The 23336-nt window shown below is 35.8% G+C and overlaps 1 protein-coding gene across 1 annotated transcript in view; it reads left to right on the top strand.

The window, feature by feature from the left end:
• Positions 1-23336, top strand: part of RYR3 (ryanodine receptor 3) — a 241921-nt gene that overhangs the window by 145975 nt on the left and 72610 nt on the right. Inside the window, exons 45-58 of the mRNA XM_032984720.2 lie at positions 3806-3986; positions 5514-5625; positions 6337-6457; positions 9507-9676; positions 10366-10586; positions 11813-11903; positions 13360-13500; positions 15846-16009; positions 16976-17054; positions 18468-18557; positions 19974-20123; positions 21681-21743; positions 22184-22259; positions 22429-22552. Coding sequence (XP_032840611.1) covers positions 3806-3986; positions 5514-5625; positions 6337-6457; positions 9507-9676; positions 10366-10586; positions 11813-11903; positions 13360-13500; positions 15846-16009; positions 16976-17054; positions 18468-18557; positions 19974-20123; positions 21681-21743; positions 22184-22259; positions 22429-22552 — 1783 coding nt within the window. The remainder of the gene's footprint in view (positions 1-3805; positions 3987-5513; positions 5626-6336; positions 6458-9506; positions 9677-10365; positions 10587-11812; positions 11904-13359; positions 13501-15845; positions 16010-16975; positions 17055-18467; positions 18558-19973; positions 20124-21680; positions 21744-22183; positions 22260-22428; positions 22553-23336) is intronic.

The following is a 23336-nucleotide window of genomic DNA, read 5'->3' as shown; positions in this document are numbered from 1 at the left end:
GATTTGTCTGTTCACCATTTATCTGGTCTGCCAATATGGAAAGTGTTTTAAAGGACATGTAGAGACAGCCAGAAGGGAAATAATTTTAAACAGTCTAATTTTTAGATTTTGCCTGTTCTATTCACATATTATTGGCCTGAAATTAGCAAATAATACATGAAACAGAAACAATAAACATATTTGCTGTTCAGTTTAGTAAATACGCCTGAAGTATGTTCATTCATTGATAAGCCTGTAGCTGCTGAGTAGGCTGCTAAACTAACTTGACAAACTGCTATGATAAAGAACTGTAGAACAAGCAGTCATTGAGTTAATAAAGTGTGTGGTTACCATTGTTGATTTTATAAATAAACATTAACAGTACTCTGTATAATTAGATGAAGATAACTTTGGTCTTACTTGTGGTAATTTATTTAGTATGAAGATTAAACTGCTGGATGGATTGTTAGTAGAATTAAGATTTAGTTTCAAGTATTTCAGCTTCTTTTTTTTCTGACAAACCATTACGGTTGGGGTTTTGAATTTTCTTATTATGACAGTTTTGGAGACGGCACTTCTGAATATCAGGTTACTAATTTCTCTATGTTCTCTGCTTGAGAGGACAATTACAAACATAAATAAGTATAATATTTGGGATGTTGAGACAAAAGCAGCAAGCACATACTTGTAAACACATGAATGAATTTTGATTCTGGCCAACGAATCTTTGGAATAAGCAAAACCTCTTTCTTCAAGCAAAATTCTTGATTAACTTTGCCGGTGAGGTAAATTAGAGCAAGCTGCAAGATACTAAAGCTATTTTTGGCAGTTTGGTATCCCATCAGAAGGGATATGGAAAAAAAATTTACGTACAGAAAAAGGTCAGAGTAAGATTCTGGCAGCAAATGCAGCGTACAAAAAATTGTAAATTGAAAATGTAGACTAATTAATTCATGATAAATTTGTATTGAATTTATTAGAGTAACATTAAGCACAGAGGTCAAATTAATCTTTAAAGTAAGCTTCTTTCCTGCACATTCTAAATCAAAACTACCTGCAAGGGGCTTTTGCTGATAAGTGCTTCCTTTTACTCTAAATTGCATTCGTCAAAGAACTATCACTGGTGTGTCAAAAACTGCCCAAATTAAGATAAGTTTTTAACATCTAGATCTAAATTGTATTAGAAACAAGGCACTTCAGAACAATTTTTGCAGTTCTTTTATTTAAACGAAAAAATAATTACCTTTTATCATTTTATTTGTATTTGCTATTTGCTTCTGCAATATGGATTCAAACAGTCCCTTACAGTTTTTAAGGGGGTGTTGTATTTGCCTCCTCAAAAGATGCATGCAACACGCAAGGATTCAGGAGCATGTGGTAATTGTGGCTTAGTGTTCCACATGTTTTGATGATTGTTTGTATATCTATAGAGAGCTTTGTCATGAATTTTTTTGAGATTAGATCTAACTTAATTTATATTTTTAAAAATCTTCACTTAGAAGGTTTTAACCAAATGAAACTAAAATGGTTGACTTTGATATTTAAAATCTATTTTTTTCCCTGCAATATCAAAATAAGGTGAATGAAAAAGAGAAAATAAAAAGCAAACCTACTGACTGTGCGAGGTCAGTAGTCAGGGTATAGAATCATTTGGGTTGGAAAAGACCCTTAAGATCGTCGAGTCCAAATGTAAACCTAACACTGCCAAGTCCCACTAAACCCTGTCCCTAAGTGCCACATCTACACATCTTTTAAATACCTCCAGGGGTGGTGACTCAACCACTTCCCTGGGCAGCCTGTTCCAATGCTTGACAACCCTCTTGGTGAAGAAATTTTTCTTAATACGCAATCTAAACCTCCCCTGGGGCAACTTGAAACCATTTCCTCTTGTCCTATGTTCATACCAGTGTTTTAAGTGAGAAAAATACAAGACTGACATGTTTAAAGTGTTTAGCTGCACCTTCTAGAGCCAGTCAATCCCAGTTATCTCACCTACCATTGCCTTCTGTTGACTCTGTCTTTCCAATAGCAATGCTGCTGCTCTCAGCTAAACCACAATTTCTAATCCTACTTTTTTAGTGGCTGCTAAAGCTGTAGCACTCAGCTTAATATAAACTTGATACCTGTGTTTCTGTACTGGTTTAGTCTTGTAGCTTGCATGTAGAATACAGATACTGGTGATCCAAGCTAACTGACATCACTAGTTCAGTGACTGTGAACTGCTTCTTTTCCTGTAATCTGTTTTCTTCCTACATGTCTCATTAATTTCATATCTTAGTACAGATTATCAGTACTCTTATAAGGTAGTGACTGAATTTTGAAAGAGTTTCATTTAATTATAAGCTGAGTATTTGACCCAATTATTATTCCTACCGTGTTTCCATGTGCTACTAACTGCAGTCCTGAAGCAGTTAGTTGCATACAAAGAATTGATTTATATCAAGGTTCCTCTTCCTAATGATTTTTATTCAGCAAGTATTTAGATCACAACCTGCCCGCCTGTATTGGATTTATATAATAGTTAAACCCACTCTTTTCCCTTTTCAAATATACATACGTTTTTCCACACAAAGCTGTTATAAATGGGGTTGTTTCAGGCAAGCCATGACATTCAAAACAGATTGTAATGTGACTTTTGTATATAGAAAAGGTGAAGTATTCAATTTCAGGCTTTAAATAGCATGCAGAAGATTTAGTGAATATTTTAAAATGCAGTAGAAAGAATCAGGAGATTTTACTCTAGGTATATTTAACCTAAAATACAATATGTTATTCTTTAGTCATATTGAGAAGATAAAACTCTGAGATGAGTTTACCACTGATGAAGTACTGAGGGCATAATGTTAAGCAACATTCCTTGCTTCAGTTGGCCCATTAAAAAATCAAGTAACTCTCACGCCATGTCAGGGATGGAGTTAATTTTCTTCATAACAACCCGTACAGTGCCATGCTTTTCATTTATGGCTAAACCAGCATTAATAACATAACAATGTTTTGACTATTGCTAGCAGTTCTTGTGCAGTGTGAAGGCTTTCTCGTTATTTGTCCCAGTCTACCCTTTTGCCTCCTTCCCTGGCCCCAGTGAGTAGGTTCCGGGTGGGCAAGAGGTTGGGAAGGAACACAGCTGGAACAGCTGACCCGGACTGACTAAAGGGATATTTCATACCATGGTGGTGTGCTCAGCAACAAAAGCTCAGGGAAATGAGGAAGAAGAGGGGGGATGTTCATGGTTATGGTGCTTGTCTTCCCAACCAACCATTATGAGTGCTGTATCCCAGTTTTCTAGGAAGTGGCTAAACATCTGCCTGGGAAGCAGTTGAATGAATTTGTCTTTTTGCTTTGCTTGAATGCTTTTGCTTTTTTTTACTAGACAGCCATTATCTCGATCCATGAGTCGTTACACCTTCTGTCTATTTTCTCCCTCTTCCGCAGGACAGGGGAGAGAGTGAGAGGTTGGGTGGGTTGGCTGGAGTCAAAGCTTCCTTCCCACCCTCCTCAGTAGTGAACTTCTTGCCTCTTGGGACTATTAACCATTATACCAGAGAGAGTAGTCTTTGCCATAAAAAACAAATTAACCTTATAAAGTGAACCTTTCTAGATTGAGTGTAGTAAAACTTTTGCAAGGCAAGTCTACACTGTCACTTTTAAGCCTTAGTATATTTTTGATAAAGTGTACCTGATGCTGCAATCTTGATACATTTTTGTTTTCAAAAATAAGGATGAGGATTTGTTTTATATTTTGTAAAAGTTAGGGGAAAATCCTTAAGCCTTCTGACTTAAGGATACCTTTCAGGAGAAAGTATGTATAGTTGTTTTTGGTCCTCAGGTGAAAGTGTTGAGGAAAATGCAAGCGTTGTTGTCAAGCTCCTTATTCGACGACCAGAGTGCTTTGGACCAGACCTTAGGGGAGAGGGAGGAAATGGTTTGCTGGCAGCTATGCAGGAAGCTATCAGGATCTCAGAGAATCCTACTCGTGACCTTCCTTCCCAGTCATACAAAAGAGAAGGGTAAGTAAATCATCGTGGTTTGAGCTCAGAGGGCAACAGAGCACCACACAGCCTCTCATTCCTCCCTTTTCCTCCAGCGATTAGAAGTGACAAAGAAGCCAGGCTTGGGATTTGAGTTAGGACCAGGAGGGGCAGATCACCCATTATGGTCACAGGCAAAAGGCAGACTCGTTAGGGGAAGAGAAAAAAGAACATACATTTATTACAGACACTAACAGCAACACTTAACAGAGTAGGACAGTGAGAAGCATTGACACATCTTGAGAACACCTTCCCCCCACCCCTCTCTTCTTCCCGGGCTCAGCTCTGCTCTCGATATCTCTACCTCCTCCCCCAGCAGCGCAGGGGCAGGGAATGGGCGGTGCAGTCAGTGCTGCTGCTTCTTTAATCTTCAGTGGGGGGAGCTTCTGGAGCTTCTTCCCGCTGCTCCATTGTGGTCCCCCTCTCACAGGAGACAGTCCTCCACAAACTTTCTCCAACATGAGTCCCTCCCATGGGCTGCAGCGTTTCCTTACACTGCTCCGTCATGGGTCACCAACTTTCCCCAACTGGATTCCCTCCCATGGCTGCAGCCCTTCCCGAGCTGCTCCGGCGTGGGACACCCCCACATGCTGCAATCTTCCCAGTGCTGAATTACAGCAGCGGGGCTGCCTTTTCCCACGAGACTCCGGCCTTCTTCAGGCACAGCACCTTGTTCATCCGGGCGAAACAAAACACAGGCTATAAATCAGTGTCTGCTCCACCGTAGATCTCCATGGGTGGCAGGGGGGGCCGCCCTGCCGTCTCACCACAGGATACAGGGGGGTCTCTGCTCCGGCACACCTCCCCCCTCCTTTCTTCCTCCGTTCCTCCACTGGCCTTGGTGTTCACGCAGCTGCTGCAACTGCTCCTCACAAGTCGGACTCCTCCTCACCACATCCCTTCTTAAATACGTTATCGCAGAGGCACAGATGATTAGCTCAGATTTGGTGCAGAGGTGGAGCTGACTTGGATCTGGGGGAGCTTTGAGAAACTTCTCACAGGGGGCCACTCCTATAGCCCCCTCCCCTGCTACCAAAAAACCCCACTACTCACTCAAACCCAGGACATAAATGTAAATGCTTGTTTGGCAAATGATTAATAGCTGGTGTAACCATGCTTGCAGTATGTGGGTAATAGGCCTTGCTGAGTAAGGCATTATACATCCATTGAGCATTAGAGATTTGCACCCACAAGCAGTTGTCATAAGGAATTGATAAAGCCTGAACTAGGTAGAAGTGGAGTAAAAGTTATAGAAGAGAAGCCTGAAGGAGAAGGCTGTTGTGGAATGAAGGTAAGGTAAAGTGAAAGAGAAAGATAAAAGGCTCATGTGAAGTCAGTTATTACTGTACAATTGCATGCTTACTTTAGGGATGAAAACAGTGTGATCTAGGGTCAGAGGAAATTACTATATCTGATTAGTAGTCTCTGGATCAGGGATCTAGCTCCAGAGAGGGAGGTATAAACTTACATTAGCAAAAATGCTAACTGGTATTGTTTACCTTTTAGTGACGATGAGGAGGAGGAAGAAGAGGAGGAGATTGTGCACATGGGCAATGCAATCATGTCATTTTACTCAGCTCTCATAGATTTACTTGGACGCTGTGCACCTGAAATGCATGTAAGTTCATTTTGTCACTTGCCCAGAAAATGTAGGAGATTGGTAACAAAACTGTACATGTCTAACTAAACTGTTCTCTATTCAAAGGCTTTCCTTCAGAAGGTGAACTTTATTGCATTTATCACTGTATCTAGACAGATGTGTTCCCTGAAAGCTGTTTATAAAGAGGCATCATGGTCTTGAGATTCTTTATGGTTTTTTATTTACCTAAAATTTTGAGAATTTTTATATGACTATGGAATAAAAGCAAAGGTGAACTACTAGTGTTGCACATTTATACTACCAATTACATTTCTGAAACTGGCCCTTTACAGGTCTCTAGAAAGTCATAAAAATCACTTTCATAAGAATGTGATACAGAGCTACTTTTTCATATACTGATGAAATATGGTATTTATACCACATGAAGACATGGAAAAATTTGTAAAATAACTGTTTTGACTGTCATTCCTGTAACAGCCACGTGCAATACTTAGTTTAAGCAAGAAATTTGGTTTGTAGTCTCCTTACTTTACTGATTATATCAAAACTATTATTCAAAAGTAAGATCAGCTGAAAAACAGCAACTCCATTTGAGTGCTGGGATAAATTGAATGTCTGTGCATATTTTTCCAGTGTTTGAAAAAAAACATATTAATATAAGTATTTTGAGGAAATTTTTCTCATGACCCTCAGTACTAAATTTCTTAATTGATAAACTTTTTCTAACAGCTTATTCAAAGTGGAAAAGGGGAAGCTATTCGAATCAGGTCAATCCTTCGATCTCTAGTGCCAACTGAAGATTTGGTTGGGATTATAAGTATACCCCTAAAGCTGTCAACAGTTAACAAAGGTAACTTCAATACTTTTATTCAATTGGTTCTTTTTTTTGTAAAATCCTTCTGTCACTTAAGCCTTCACATGTAAAATAGAGGAGTTCTGTTAGAGTTGAGCACAAGCAGAGAATTGTTCTTCAGATTTTAGTTAAGTATGTATCAATTAGAGTGCTCCAGTTGAACAGATACTTACTCCTGCGGAGCAGAGAATGTAAGAACATAAGAAATACTTTGCAGGATCACACTAATAGGCTGTCCATCCCAGTTCGTTGTCTCCAGCAGTGACTGTAGAGATGCTATTTCTTTAGGTAGAATGTGTAAGATTGGACTAAATCCCTTTGTACTTCCACATCATCCCATCATTTGTTCAGAAAGATTAGAGTGTACCTCCCTGCCCATTAATATCTGTTTCTGGACCTGGTGTCCAAGAATGTGTATCTAATTCCTTTGGAACAATGTCTGTACCCACAAACTCATGTGGCATTAAGTTCCAGAACTTCACTATTTGCTACATAAAAAAGCATCTTAAACTTCTCCCTTAAAAAAAAAAAAAGAAACCTTATACTTTACTAATTTTAATTAACACCTTTGAATTGTAGTATTTGGGGATTTGGTGTATAGCAGTTCTTCATTCACCTTGTCAGCTACATTAATCATTTTCTAAATCTCATTTATATGCTTCCTCAGTCATCATTTTGCCAAATTGAAGAATCTCAGATTTTTAGTCTCTCATTTTAACTGCTCCATCGCCTGAATTATTTTTGTTGCCTTTCTGTGTACCTTAACTATCTCTATTCTGCAGTCCTGAGATATGGAAAACCGCTGTGGGATGTACACAAGATGGGAGTAGGTTATGCTGATAACATGGACACACAATAGTTTGGTTTGTGTATTAATTTTCTATTTTACATAGCAGCAGAATGATGCTCCCTCTCATATTCTGAATACCCCTTTCTGATTTTGCCCAATATCTTGTTGACTTAATTGGTCTGCTGCTACACTTTTGCTGATGGTTTCACAGAATTTCAGTGATGACCTTGGGATCTCATTGTAATGTCAGTTCCAAGCTCAGCATCATGTAGGCATGTCTTATTTTTATGCAGATGCATTAGCTTAGAGTTATCTGCATTGAAGTGCAGTTCTCTACTCAGTTTTGGTAATGATTTAACCCTACAGAATAATTTAGTGTTGTATGCAGACTTTCAGGCTGCTTTGTTTGCTTCCTTCTCCAGGTCACTGATGACTTGGTATAGAGTCCTCTTTGTCCTTGCTGTATTAAAATGTTGCACATGTACATTGCATTTTAATTGCCCTTCCTGTTTCTTGGAACTCTACTGTTTCTTTCTTCCCTGGCCTTTTCAGAGGAAGTGAAAGTCAGACATATTTGCTTTGGGATTGTCCTGGTCTGAAGAAGCTGCTCCTCCACAGCTTTTCCCCAATTTCTAGGTCCACTCTGACCTCTAACATTTAATCCTAGAAGCCTGATTTATTTTTATTAAGGTGCAGGCTATTTCTGTACTTGTTTGTCTTGTTCCAAAAAAAATTCTTCCTTTTATAGTAAATCTAACTAAATCCCTCTCCTCTACACCACTATCTCACCCATCCTTTGAGACTCAAGATCTCTGCCTGCCTTCCAGAAGGTCTTCCCATAAGGTATAGACAAGCTATCATGGAATCCTCTTACACATCACGAAGCCACCCAGTTTAGTGCCTAATACAACAGTCTCCCACTGCCTGCTTCTCCATATCCTTGGAGGCCCCATCTATCACAGCAGAATTCTGTGTGCAGTGGGACATATGAACATAGGGTGGAGGAGTGGCTCTTCTCTTAGGAGATTAGATCCTTCCTTCCCAGGTAGATACACTCCTTCCCCTAGACTTATGTACCCCCTCAGTACCTCAAGGGTTGCCACTGTGGAGTTGAGGCTATGCTGCTGTGTTGCTGTAGGACCGATCTGTTTCTCTTACTACTCTGATTCACCCATTCTTACCTCTGGGGAATGAGACTACTCTGTGAAAACCCAAACACTGTGTACTGTGGGTGCACATAGAAAACCTGAACCCAGGGCACGGCAAGGACCTTCTGCTCCCTCTGCATCAAACTGTGTAGCTCCCTATCTGTACCTGGAGCCCTATCTGTCTTTGAGATTGAAATTGAATTTTTGTCAGTGGAACAAACAGCCTTCTTAACACCTCCTGTTAAAGGGAAATCAGTGAAAACTCTTGAGTTTTCACCCTCTTCACTCTGGAACTCAAAAATATTTCAAAATCAGAGTTCAGAGTGCAGAAGTATACTCATGATGGTGTTCTTTTTTGTTATGAGACTGTTGATTCTTTCCTAGAAGCAGTCAATGTGGTTATCCAGGGTGGATTTATTTCCATAAAATAACTTCCAAGATAACCATACAAACTGAAATTTTCTATAAAGCATAAACTCAGCAGAGGATGAGGATTTCATGCCATATGATCTCCATGTTTACTATTAATTTCTCCGTGTTCCATGAGCTATAAATTACTAGTCTGTCATTTTCTTCTAGGGCAACTTTATCCTCTTTCTTCTCTCCTTTTTGTTTCACAAGAATCGTCTATTCCCCTTTACAGTCAGAGATGGTTTAACTGATGCACAGTTGACTTCTGTGTTATTGTTGTCTTCCCCTTGGATTCCATGTTCTTTTTACTCTAGTTTACATGAGACAAATATTAAAATTTTTAACCTTCAACTTCACAGTTACTATATATTTTTAATATTTACAGTAATATTGATCTTTAATTTTACTATAGAAACATTATCTGTAATAGTAATGAAACAAGTAGAATAATTTACCATTCATTCTTAAGCTTTCATTAACAAGTGAAGGGTTAATAAACTGCAAAATAGTAGGGTTTTTATAATAAAAAAAACCCTTGGTATTCTTTTTCCACATACAAGAAAACTGAACAATAATATAATTTTCACTGAACATGTGATTTTACACATTAAATGTAATTATAGTGTCTTTCATTGCCTTGGTGTTTCTTGTTTTTTCAGTTATCTACTATTAAAAATTGCCTTATATATTTGTGTAGATGGCACAGTAAACGAGCCAGACATGTCTGCAAATTTCTGCCCTGATCATAAAGCACCCATGGTACTCTTCTTGGACCGTGTCTATGGTATTAAGGACCAAAGCTTCCTCCTTCACCTACTGGAAGTTGGATTTTTACCAGATTTAAGAGCCTCTGCCTCTTTGGATACAGTAAGTATTTTGCTTTGGAGTTTAGCTGCAGTGGCTGGATATAGTGGCTCTCTCAGTGTAAGAAACATAATTTCAAGTCAAAGCAACTTTTTAAAAATATAAAAAAATAAAAATGGTAGTATAGGCTTGCTATAAGCACAAACAGTAATAATTCAGTTACTATTAATTTATAGTGCTTAAGTCTGATTGTAAGCATTCAATACGACCTTATGAAGCAATAGTGTAACATAGTTTAAAAACCTTCAAAACACGCTTACATTAATTATACAGTATGTGCATTGGATATGCTGTAATAGATTAATTGTTACTTTTATTTCATGTGTGATTCCAAGAACTACGCTGAAGATTCTTGTATGTGTAGGTATCAACAAATTAAGTGAGATGAAAAGTGGTCCTTAATGCTTCATGGGTTTTGCTAATCTGTTTAAGGAAAGAAGCTGCATATTCTTCTTTGCTGTTATTGGTTCAGAGTGCAGTGGGACAAGAGATAGGAGAGAAGTGGATGACTTGGATTTTCTCAAGTTAAAAAAAAAAATAGCTTTTGTCCTCATGTGTATTCTAGGGATATCACGTTAGCACCCAGCCACTAATGGGACTTAAAGGAGTATTTCATTATTGTGTTTTATAGACTTCATATTTGGTAACCTTTATTCTATACGATACTAACAATCATTTACTACTTCATACAGGTTTCTCTAAGTACCACAGAAGCAGCTCTCGCACTAAATAGATATATTTGCTCAGCTGTGTTTCCATTACTCAAAAGATGTGCTCCCCTCTTTTCTGGAACAGAGCATCATGCCTCTCTGGTTGACTCCATGCTTCACACAATATATAGGTTATCCAAGGGACGTTCCCTTACAAAAGCACAAAGAGACACTATTGAAGAATGCCTGCTTGCCATTTGTCAGTATGTATGATACCTGTGTACAAGTTGATTTCTTTTGTGCAGTATATTTATTTTAATAATTTATTTCTTTGTGTATAATATAGAACTAAGATTATTTTATTCTTACATGAAATAAATGACCAGAGCGTATGATAAGATTTTTTTTTTTTTTTTTTCCTAAGAAAAACTAGATTTGATTTTTCTGTTATGGGTACTGCATTATACAGGCTGTCATGTTGATATGAGCTTTATGGTGATACAGAATAAATTCTGATTATTTGCAAAAACAAAACCCCAGTAATTACCAAAAATGTTCTGGCAAGTCTAGCAGTGAGTGTCTTTTGGGGATTTAAGGGATAGATGTGTTAGTATTTCTGATTGTGGTTTGAAGAATCTTGGCCACAGTTCAAAAAAACCTCCTCCCACTCTCCAAATCTGAAAACTAAACTGACCACTGAAGTTATATCAGGAATTGAACTGTCGATTGCCAACTGAATCATAATTCTTGATCTTTGTTATGAACTATAGTGCTGTTTGCACAGTGAACTGTGAAATTAGTGATGCAGTGTGAATTTTCAATTTCTGTATAGCTCTGGACCCATGCCAAAAAGAGAATATAGTAGAAATGAAAAAGATTCAGAAAAGCCTAACAAGCAGGATCAGCAGAAGAAATAATTTGACTCTTTTGGAACAGCTTAGTAGACCAGGAATCTTCTAGCCTGAAAAAAGTGATGATTGAGGGGAAGATACCAAAGGAGCATTTTAACATTGATTTTGAGTTTGTAGATCACTGAAATTAAATTGCTAGAAAAGAAATACTGGGTAATTTATTCAGTTTTGCAGTTGAGATCTATTTCTTATAAGAATAATAATAATGTATTTTCCCAGATCAGATTCAGTTAGGAGAGTTTTGTTGCTTTTTAGTGTCATATCAGGAACCATTCAATTAGGATAATATTCTATTTCTTTTGCTTAGATTGTACCCTTTGAAAAAAATCCAGCACCCTCCCCTCTGTTGTCATATGGCACATCATACACTTAAGAGAGTCCAGAACACCTCTTTCTATGCTATATCCTTCTATATGCAGATGAGACATAGTGAGATTCCTTAATCACCTGCCATTGGTTTTTCAAAATACTTTTAATGAGTGATTTGAATTCCAATATGAAAATTCATTTCAATTTTTAATTGATTTTCACTGGACTGTATGAATTTTACTGAGAATGTCTATTTTTTCAAATTACAGCCACTTGCGTCCCTCTATGCTACAACAGCTGTTGAGAAGGCTAGTTTTCGATGTGCCCCTACTCAACGAATACTGTAAAATGCCGCTCAAGGTAAATGCTTTACTTTCTGTACATCCATTCCATGTAAAACATACTTCACAATAATCTGTCATTGTTATGTTTTTAAAAACAGAATGGTGCCGGGTGAAGCAATATGAAATGACTTCTGAATTGAGAATAATGTTACTGTTTTATAAAGTCTCTTGAGTTTAATGTGATAATTAAAGGAAATTAAAACATGAAATGTTGCCTAATGCAAGCAGTATATAGTAAGTTGATAATGTGATTTTGTTCAGTGAGCTGCTGACTTTTTCACTGCTTCAGCAAAAGATTATTTGAAAGTACCAAATTAAATGTTTGTGTTTTGATATTTCTTCCTCTGCTATATGAAATACAATAACTCTCGGTAGGATGGATAGTCAGGAATAAATATTGAGTGAACTCTGCAGAGGAATAGGATACAGGGAACAGAATTCACCTTTTATTTCTGACCAGTTGTTAAATGAAGTCTTACCCATCTCCTTGTTCTGTAAATAGAGAATTACACTTGCGAGATGATAACTAACTTTTACTTAAAATTTTTCTGTTAGGTTTGCTTCCTGTTCCTCTTGGGATAAAAGGGCCTGATCTTAGGTCTACAGGTCTTTTTATGGCAGAATTGAAATTCTGTCAGACTTTAAAGCAGAACCACCAGATTCACAGATGTATTCTGGAGCATCAGTAATTTTGGAGCAAAAGTGTGGCAAAGAGGGAGTGTTTGATTTGTTTTTTTAATTATTATTTTCCCTTCCTAAAAAAAAAAAAATGCAGAAAAAATTAAAATATCAAGATTCTAGTCTGATGCTAAAAGAAATTTTAGAATTTCCCATGGGATCGGAATTTTTAGTTCTAAAGAAGAAATCAGTAGAAAATTGAAATTATGTGAAAAGCCACCAATAATCATATACACTTGCTCTTTAACTGGTATGTTACAGATTGTCTGTAAAACAGTTTTTTCCATAGGTTTTTCCAGAGATAAACAGGTACAGCTAAAAGGGTGTACTGCAGGTGTCTTTTGCAACGTTTTGCGTAATACTGAGGCCATCAACTACAAATGACAGAAGTAAAATAAGGTTTAATTTGTAAAAAATCTTTACCGGAATCTATCATGTCCTGTTTTATACCCATTTCATTTTCGCTATTTGTGAGCTAATCTGTACTCAGATTATGACAATCCTGAAATTTTGTAAATTTGCTACTCACTGTCATCACTGAGAATCCCACAGCAGCAATTGGGGATAATACAGGCTTTATATGTTCACAGCATGGGCTCTACTGCTCTCCCAAAAAGAAGAAGAAGAAGAAAAAGACCTTTTTTATAAGCCACTAGAAATTAAGAGACAGAAATAAATTATAATACTCATGTAACTGTTTAAACAGATACTGGCAACTCAGACTTCACTAACCAGTATGTTATTTCATTAAATACCAATGTTTTACATGCATTTTTATTTTCTCTAAAATCTAGCTTCTGACAAATCACTATGAGCAGTGCTGGAAATATTATTGTCTGCCTTCAGGAATGGGAAGCTATGGAATTGCAGCAGAAGAAGAATTACATTTAACTGAAAAACTGTTCTGGGGAATATTTGATTCCTTGTCTCATAAGGTAATGAATGAAATTCATGTTACAGTATGGGCTGACTATAAAAGCATTACAATGATAATTTGCTGCACCAAGTGCAGAAAATCCCTATTTTAACAATTCTTTCACCTAATATGGGAGATATGGCAATGATTGCTTATAATGAAGTAACTTTCTAATGAAAAATTGAATGCTGAATCTTAAATGATTCTCTCCAAACTAATGAAATGTTAAATCTTTGTCTTGATATATTCATACAGCCTTACACTAGTAATGAGGCAGATTGCTTGCTGCACTAACAAGTCAGTGTTGTCTTCTCTTCTATCTTAGCTATACTAAACTTTTTAAAATACTTTTTACTGACATAAAATTAATTTTAATAAATGTATGTATATGCTTGTCAAATTGTTGGTATATGTACATTAAATTTACATTGTCTGTTTTCAAACATAAAATTGTATTTTGTTAGTTTTCTGGTTATTGCCCAGCTTAAGAAATATAACATTCTTAGAAATTTTTCCATTTTCCTGTTCCAAAATGTGATCTTGGGATTTTTTCACTAACTCATTTTTCCTCAGACTAAGAAAAAGTTACATTTCTGATAGAAGAAATGCCTTACTGGATAAATCCTTTTTTATTTGATTGGTTCAAAAATCAGGTTGTCACTATGGGACTATAATACATTTTTTTATTGCATCTCACTGAATTTATTTTCCAGTTCTAATCAACAGATTTAGATGGTTGCTTCTCTAGGCATTCTGATTTATAGTATGGAAATGAACATGGTATCTGCATTATTCTAAAATGGCTTTTAAAGCCTTATTTGTATTTGATTTTAGCAACATTTACCTCTCTTACAGCTGTCACCAGTGCTGAGTGTCAGGAGGGCCTGACACAATGAAATGTTTCCAATTAGTGCACCTTAGCTTTTTACAGATAAATGAAAATGATGTTTCTGCCAGTATTGGTGGCCCTCTGTAATAGCACTTTCATTATTCTGTAAATGGTTGTTAGTCCAATGAAAGGAGAGTTGTGTAAATCTGCTGAGCTACAGTATTCTCCATTGTTCTGTTTTGTACGGAGATATTTACAGATCTGGTATTTTCATGGCTTCCAGCTGTTTAGTGGAAGCAATTTACCCTGTGATCTCACTTTTCTTGTTTGTGCCATACACACTAAAGAATGCTGAAACAAAACTAGAGGAAGTTACAGCCTCAAGATTTTAGGCATTCTGCTTGCTGTGATATAAATATATATTTTTATCATCAAGTATTTTCAATGAATCTTAAAACTGTTCATCATTGTCTTGAGATGAAGTGGTCATTCAGATTTATAGAAGCATAAAGTCTTTCTATTTCTAATAATGAGGCAAGAGAAATATTCTTGCAATGTAAAATTTTGTCCTGTAAATACTTGATTGGTGCCTGTCGTAACACCAAAAAGATGCCTGTGCTACCTGAGTAAAACTTTATTAAATAATTATAGTAGCATCAAACTCTTTCGCTGTAGTGTTCATCGGTAGATCTTAAAGCCTCTTAAAGCTATATCATTATGCCCATTTTACAGATGACGACTCTGAAAGATAGAGAAGTGAATATATTTATTTTTTTTCCTAAGGATATTGTTTGAGAGCTGGAAGGAGAACCTTGGCCTACAGTGATCTACTGCTACTTCCTGTAGCACATGTTTCTTATGATCTAGTGCATAAAAGTTGACCTTGAATATGTTTCATGGCAAGTTACTAAGGATAAGTTCTTCAAATATAATTCCAATGTATTTTTTTATATATCAGGTATTTCTATGTTCTCCCCAGAGATAAAATGACTCTTTAGAAGAGCAAATGTGCTAGTTCACCTCTTAGCAAGACAATTTTGAAAAATAATGAACTAACTTTGCTACAGCAAAACACAATTTCCTTTAACCAGCATGATTTAAACTGAAGTAGATTAGGGGAAAAGAGGGAGAAACAACAATGGCTTTGCAGTTAAGATAAGAATTAGCCATTTTAGAACTAGGACAGTATTGTATAGATGATCGTACTTCTATAACTAGACAAACAACCCTTGACTCTTCCTATGTAGGCCTTAATGGTTTAAAGAAAGCTTAAGAGTCATACTTGTATTGTATATACTTATACAAGTGTCAGCATATTCTTATGTTAATTCGGGTAGTCTTAAAAAGGCATCAAGTTGATATAAAAAAAAAAATAGATATCATGCAGCAATAATTTTGCTCAATGCTTTATTTTTAAATGTGCTTTATTGTTTGTTTGCATCTTTTAATATTTGTACATATGGCTGCTTGGTTTTCACTAACATTTTGCATGTTTTTCTATTGGATTTTCCAACCAGTTCCTATCTCTCCTGCAGAAGTATGATCCAGAGCTCTTTCGAATGGCTTTGCCTTGTCTAAGTGCTATAGCTGGTGCCTTGCCCCCTGATTATTTAGATACACGAATTAGGTCAACTTTGGAAAAGCAGACTTCAGTTGATCCAGAAGGAAATTTTGATCCCAAACCTGTCAGCACAGCAAAGTGAGTCTTATAAATCACAGTGATTTCCTTTCCTTAAATGTTTTTATATTATTCCTTATTAGCATCTTTTTCTCCTCTGTATGGAGAATTGGCTGGTGACTGACTTTTTAATGACATTGGTACCTTTCAGAAATAGCATAGGGATTTTTGCTTCCTCCTGCCAAATACTTCACTGCAACATATCCTGTTTACCAATTATAAAACATATTCTTCTCAGCACTCTACAGATGTTAGATATTTCCATATTATATCTGCAGAGTACATAGTGAATTCTATACTTACTATGTAACCTGTTACCTAATAGTTCAAAAGTTTGGGATATATACACCTGCGATACATTTGATGCTGTCATTATTTAGAGTGTGCTTATGACAAATGGTGCAAGATCAACAAAATCTGGTGATTCAGTTGCCCTATTGCCCAATTTTCATAAAATCTTGACTTAGTTTTGAAAATTGATCTGTAGCAACCTGGTATGGCAAAATAAGCAGATCATGTGTGATGATTTAATAGGGATTTTGGCTTCCTAGTAATCATGTGCTATTAAAATACAGATTTTGAATAGTTTTCTATTCTAGAACTGAGGATCACTAGTTGAATCTTGATATTAAAATCCTACCCCTCCATCATTATGTATTGTGAAACATCCATACTAATATTATCCTGTAGTAAGAATCACCAAGAAAAATACTTGTAGGCTATCATGAAGCAGGTCTTATTTTTCTTGTCATTTCGGTTGCTAATGAGTGCAACTGTTACATATTTGAAGATTTCCTGTAAATGCCATTATAGCTGTGCTTCGTTTTGTGGCATTTCTTCTAAAGAAAATGGAACTGTAAAGCCAAATGTCTTGCCTTCATCTGAAGGTGAAGCATTTTGATCAGTGCTATATTATACTGACATTTTTTTAATAAATCAGACTGCAGTAACTTATGATTGAATGACCATACTGCCCTTTGTTTACAGCCTTGTACTTCCTGAAAAGTTGGAGTATATTGTCAGCAAGTATGCTGAACATTCCCATGATAAATGGGCCTTTGATAAGGTAGGAATTATTTTAAGGCTGACAACTATCAGAAAAGGACTAGTAAATAATACCTGGGGTGAACATTGAAAGAGAAACTGGACTGTTTAACTGTTAGGCCCTTGCTTGAAGTACATGAATATCTGCATATATCTTTAGGGATATGTGGAAGAAACCTTTTGCTTAAGAAAATGCATTGAAATTTGTTAGTTTTTCAAAGTGGCCAGAATTTATTAGGACAAAGAGTTGAGGGAAATGAAGAAGGGGTACTTGGTTTGGGTTAGGTTTTTTGGGGGGGGGTTTGTTTGTTTGTTTGTTTTTTCTTTTGTAGTAAGAATATATAGATCTTAGCTTATATTTTGCCTGGTAATGATGTTTTTTGACTGGGTGTCAGAGATTGAACTTTACTGCAGCAGCTCTGTGATCTAAGAGTACCTGGGAAGCCTAAAGTCCTTTTTCTTTTATTTCAAAAAAGGTAGTTACAGCTTTTCTTTCTTTTTAGCTTTAAGAAGGCTGTTATGTATTGATTCTCTCTATCCTTTTCCAAGTACTCTGTCACTGTGTCGTGTTTCTGTTTCACTACTTCAAAATAGCCATAAAACAAGATTATATACACTAAGTGATTTTTTTTTATATCTTTTTAATGTTACAGTGAAATATTTAATAAAGTCCTTTTTATTGTTACACTTTACAAATAGATTTTACTGTTAATAAATATAACTTTTAGAGTTAAATTTGAGCAAAAAGGAACTGTTGCAGTTTTTAATAACTATGTTGGAAGTGTTTGCATATGAATAACTCATTCAATCCAAGTATGAATTTTAAACCCCTTTCATTCAAGGAAAAAAATAAAGGCGGGGTTAAGTAATTTGTTATACCAATTCATAACAAATTAATAGCAATTTTGTAAAACACATAGAAATAACAGTTCTGTTGTGTGTGGCTATCTGTACAAATCTGTAGAGAAAGGTATACATATATATGGATAGGTAAATATACACACATTATTCTTAAACCATAAATTTCAGTTAATAATGTTGTTTAAAGTATGGGATTAATTAAGGTTATGTTCTTTAGCGATTGATCTGTTAAATTACATTTTCTTCTTTGTCTTGCTGATTTGAGCCTCCCAGAGAATAGACACTTCTTTTACCTTAGCCAGTACCATCTCAATGCATGAGTCTGTTTGAAAGGGGCCAATGTACATTAGACTCACGTGAGACCTACTACTCATGGATGGCATCTAATCTGTCTGGGCCATGTTTTCTTCTGGTGTATCCACAGACAGATGCATGCTCTTTTATTAGAAATTTCTGTACCGCTGAATAGCTATTGGAGTAGATTAGCAGTTGAATATGACAAACTAAACTGACCAATCTGCTGTTATTCATCTATGTTGTTCTCATCTTATTTCAGTATATTTATTTTTTTCAGACTAATAGTGGATGGAAATACGGTGTTTCACTGGATGAAAATATGAAGACTCACCCATTAATAAGACCTTTCAAAACTTTAACTGAAAAGGTAATAGAGATTTCAGTTGCATTAATACAAAGTAGATTGGTTTGTGTGCTTTTAAAAATCCATTTCAAATATATGCCATAAAAGGAAGAGAGACAAACTAGAATTCTTACAGTTAAGAATATCAACATCTGTATGCTAAAGTGGTTGTTTAGTTAATCTTACACAGAATCTTAGGTAATTTGCTTCTGTTAGGCAGTTGCCATAAGCCTGGGCCAATTTCTATTAAAAGTATCAATAGCAGAGGGTTTTCAGGCCTTCAAGGATAAGGAAGGACTGACAGCCACTCCTGGGTTTTAGATTAAAGTTTAATTTAACATATCTGAAGGCAATTTTGTCTTCAAGAAAGGTGGTGGAAAAATTTAAAGAAAGAGTAGGAGATGCTTCAGTTGAAAATGAGGAAAAACATTTAAACTCTTTTGAATGCATTTTTTATTTTAATTTCTTGACTAGGCATGAATATCTTCTAGTTGTCAGAACTGTGAACTGAATTTGAATTCTGTTACATATATTTGCAATGATTCATTAGGTGACTCAAGTCAATTACATTTGTCTCTCTTTACCACTATTTTCCTGTTCAGAAAATGGAGATAACAAAAATCAAGAGGGATTTAAAAGGTTTAATTTCTAAAGGTTTGTAAATTGCTTTGAAATCTTTGGAGAGGAGCTGATGAATTATTGGTTGAGTTGTTATTAAAGCAGTTCAAAGAGAATTTTCTGAATTGTCTCAGATTAGAACTTTTGAAACAAAAATCAGGTCTTTCCATAAAAATTGTTATGTTAAGTAACTGTCATAAAAATTCTTATTTATGGTAAGAACTGGAATACTTTCATTAGGTTGAGTTGAGAAGTCTTAATATGACATACTCAATTTTCTTTGCCACAACTTTTCAGATTTTCTATAACACCTTTACTTTTCAAAGGAGTATTAGAATACAGGCTGTTCCCTAACTTTTTATCGATGGCTGTATTTATATGAAGAGGTGTATAGATCAGTAATGTTCTGTTTCTGTGAATAAATATAGGAAGACTGGAAAAAAGAAAAAGGCCTCATATACTCATGAATTCAAATGTACATAGTTGCCTGACCTATTTCATAGCACTTGTAGTGCCACTAGCCCAAAATAATAAAAAATTGATGGAATCACTGAGTAAGTTTCCAGATACAAACTACATTGTTGCTCCAGAGCTCACTTGAGTGCTGTTAGTTTGTAACACATATCCCAACAATAAATGCCACTAAGAATAAAACCGAAGCTGCTTTTTCATGCAAAAAGAACTGTATCGTATCCTCAGATATAATATACAAATTTTATTTATTTTTGTGGCATGTGACAATTGATAAAGAAGGACAGAATATTTGTACTGAGTTTTTGCTACTTGCTAAATACAGAAAATTTTACATTATTTTCTTTAAAGGAAAAGGAAATTTATCGTTGGCCTGCCAGAGAATCACTGAAAACCATGTTGGCCATGGGATGGAGCCTAGAAAGGACCAAGGAAGGAGGAGAAGCAATTATACATCAGCGTGAAAATGAAAAGCTCCGCAGCATATCTCAGTCTAGCCAGGTATAGAATTGCTTAAATTTATAAAACAAAAGGCTTGTTTATTAATTTACTAAGAAATTATACAGAATTACATTAATTTTATATTCTTTTTAATGAAAATAAGCTTTTAATGTGAAGAGTTCTGAGATTGGAAGTCAAGTCACTATAATAAAATTTGTGCAGTAGCACTAAAAAGGGGATCACAAGAAGGCAGCAACTTTTAAGACAATAAGTTTGTCAGAGACCATACCTATTAATTTTCTCAGAAGACACAAAGAGAGTTTTCATTTAGTCATTCAAAGAATACATGGCTGAGTATTTAAAGCCTTTTATTTTATAATAAATAAATCTAGTAATGTTCTTTTTTGGTCAGACAGAAGAGCCTGAAATGGGCTTTTGTCAAGATTATGACTGACAAAGAAGATTGCGTGTTTAATATTTTTTGTTAAACCTAAAGGCAAAATCTGCAGGTAATTATATATTACCTAGCGTTCTAATGTGATATAGACTATTTTTTTTCATTTGTAGCTTTTTGTAATAGCATATTGAGACTTATGCTCAATGTGTCTGGGTCTTGGAGGGGGAAAGCTGTTTAAAACTATGACATGTGTTGGGGAATTTTTATTGTACCCCTTGAGATGAGTTAAACACACATTTATGCTTAAATATAGAGATTTAATGAGCAGTGCATTGGGCATAGTCCTACTGCTGTAAGCAGTTCTGCAAGGAATGTGCAAAGATGTGTCATGAGCTAATTCCTTATACATACTTGCACCAGCACTGGTCCTGTGAGCATCAGCATCAGGCACCTTAAGCCGGCGTTGGGTGTATTCCCCAGCACCAGTTTTGCTTACCGAAAGTGGCTCCAGAGCACTCTGTTACAACACAATACTTCAACATTTCTTATCTTTTCAGCAAACCACTCCCTTACAGGGAGTCCTTCTGTCTCTACCATCGCTGCTTCCAGCCAGTTGAACCTGTTCTGCAGTTGGGCCTTCTCGCCCACGATGCTTGATAAAGACATGATTGAGTAGAAGATTTCAGCACACGTTTAACTTCAGTACATGATTGAAATCACTGATTGATATGTGACTGTTCACACTTGAAACATTTAAAGACTGCATAAATATATCACACTCCTCCTTTTTTCTCAGTCTGTAAATTCCACAAGACAATAACCTATTTTAACTTTTTGTTGTGATGTCTTGTCTTTTAGTATATGGTTCATTCAGGCTGTTGCCACACTGTTCTGTTATGTTTTGAAGGCACATCTTGTATGCCTCATGACTGGTCTCCTCTCTGAGGCTGAAAAGCATAGTTCTTAGCAGCTTGCCATCTGTTGGGAATAGAGGGATCTAAGTATCTGCAGCAACCTTCCTATTTCTACATCAGCAGATGTATTCTGTTAATCATCCAGTGTGTCTTCAGCACATTGCAAAACAAAAGGTGAACACAGTTTCTACAAGAAAGTTTAAAAATGTGAATGGTCTTACTCTAATCCAATCAACAACAGAGAAGCTGTAGTTGAATACTTGATTCTTTTATCTGAAAATAATTAACTTTTTTTTTTCCTGGCAGGGAAATGGATATATCCCAGCACCACTTGATCTCTCTAATGTGGTGCTTTCTAGGGAGCTTCAGGTTTGTATTTATGTTTTGCATATGTTGTGATGAAAAGAATTAATAGATTTGTTTTTTTATTATTAATGAGTTGAATTTTGTCAGGTTTTATGGGTGTATTTGTGACTCTGGTCATGTTATACTGTTGTATGGTGCATGCCATACTATTTACATATTTAAAGAAGAGATTTCTAGTGTTTATCCCATTGATGCTTCATGAGTTCCTGGAAAAAGTTATCATGAATCTAGGGAAGGGGCTGTAAACAGCATGTGACAGATGTGTGTCCTGTACCTGTGCTGACTTCAAAGAACAGATGAATGTAAAAATGACATTTGACTGTGATGTTCCTTTACCACAAGAGTGTAGACTTTACTCAAGAAAGTAAAATTGTGTAGAATTGCAGAATTTCTAACTGTCACCTTTTAATTTTGCATCTTGTTTTTTTCTGATGGTAATGTAGGGAATGGTTGAGGTAATGGCAGAAAACTACCATAATATATGGGCCAAAAAGAAGAAAATGGAGTTGGAAAGCAAAGGTAAGCCAGAATCCTGTGAACCACACAAAAAAGACAAGGAAAATGAGGGAGAAGAAACAGTCTGAAAGAAGACAGTGTAAGACAATCAAAATTGAATAGTTCTTTTTTGTACTTGAAGCACAATAAATCTTACAGTAGAAAAACTTACAGTTCTTTCAACTTGCTAAAGGTGGAGGTAGTCATCCCTTATTGGTACCTTACGACACATTGACAGCCAAGGAGAAATCACGGGACCGTGAAAAGGCACAAGAGCTGTTTAAATTCCTTCAAGTCAATGGTATAATCATATCTCGGTAAGTTGCACATTTTTTTGAGATGCTTGCTTCCATTCAGTGCACAAACCATGATGATTGTCCTTATTGCACTACAGTCTGTTGGTTATTAACATAATTACCATTTGGCATATCTTCTGTAAGTCAGAGTCCTTGTTATTTTTATGTTCAGAAAGACCCTCCATAAATAGTGTAGGCAGGTAACATTTTTAATAAGTTAAGTATGTGATCACAGTAAATACAAAATGCAACAGTAGTATAATTAAACAAGCAGATGCTTCAAAACTTTTAAATCAGCAGCCAGCAGTGTTAGTAAGGATCATGGGAAAATAAATCTGAGGTCTAATACTGAAACACATCTACGTAAAAGTGCTTTTTAATCCAGTTTTTAAGAAAAATACAGGTTTGAATTCTGTGAAGCAGTAAGATGAAGTGGCTATTTTATGGAGATTTTATCCTTGTGCTCAGGCAGAAGCATAGATTTCATTACTTGTACTCAAATTGCAATGTCTGAAAGTCAGCTGGCCATAGTAGTTTTAATATCTCGTTGCAGCTGCATTTGTTTGGATTAGGAATACAGTATTTTCAGTATTAACTAATGGGACAAGTCAACTTGAATAAGCCTGTTCAAACTCTTTATGGGGTATGGGAAAAGAGTTTGCAGTAATTGTCTATATCAGAATGAATCAAGATTGTCCTCTTCTCAGTTTTCTTCAGATGAATATATGCATATATTAAGTATATATAAAATCTTTTGAAGTACTGGTTGCAATGATCACATTTCCAGAATGTCATTCTTAAAAAC

This window comes from Tyto alba, unplaced genomic scaffold, assembly GCF_018691265.1.
Source record: "Tyto alba isolate M040663 unplaced genomic scaffold, T.alba_DEE_v4.0 Super-Scaffold_18, whole genome shotgun sequence".
Taxonomy (NCBI): domain Eukaryota; kingdom Metazoa; phylum Chordata; class Aves; order Strigiformes; family Tytonidae; genus Tyto; species Tyto alba.
Note: the sequence above shows the minus strand (reverse complement) of the source record. Positions and strands in the feature narration are given on the sequence as shown.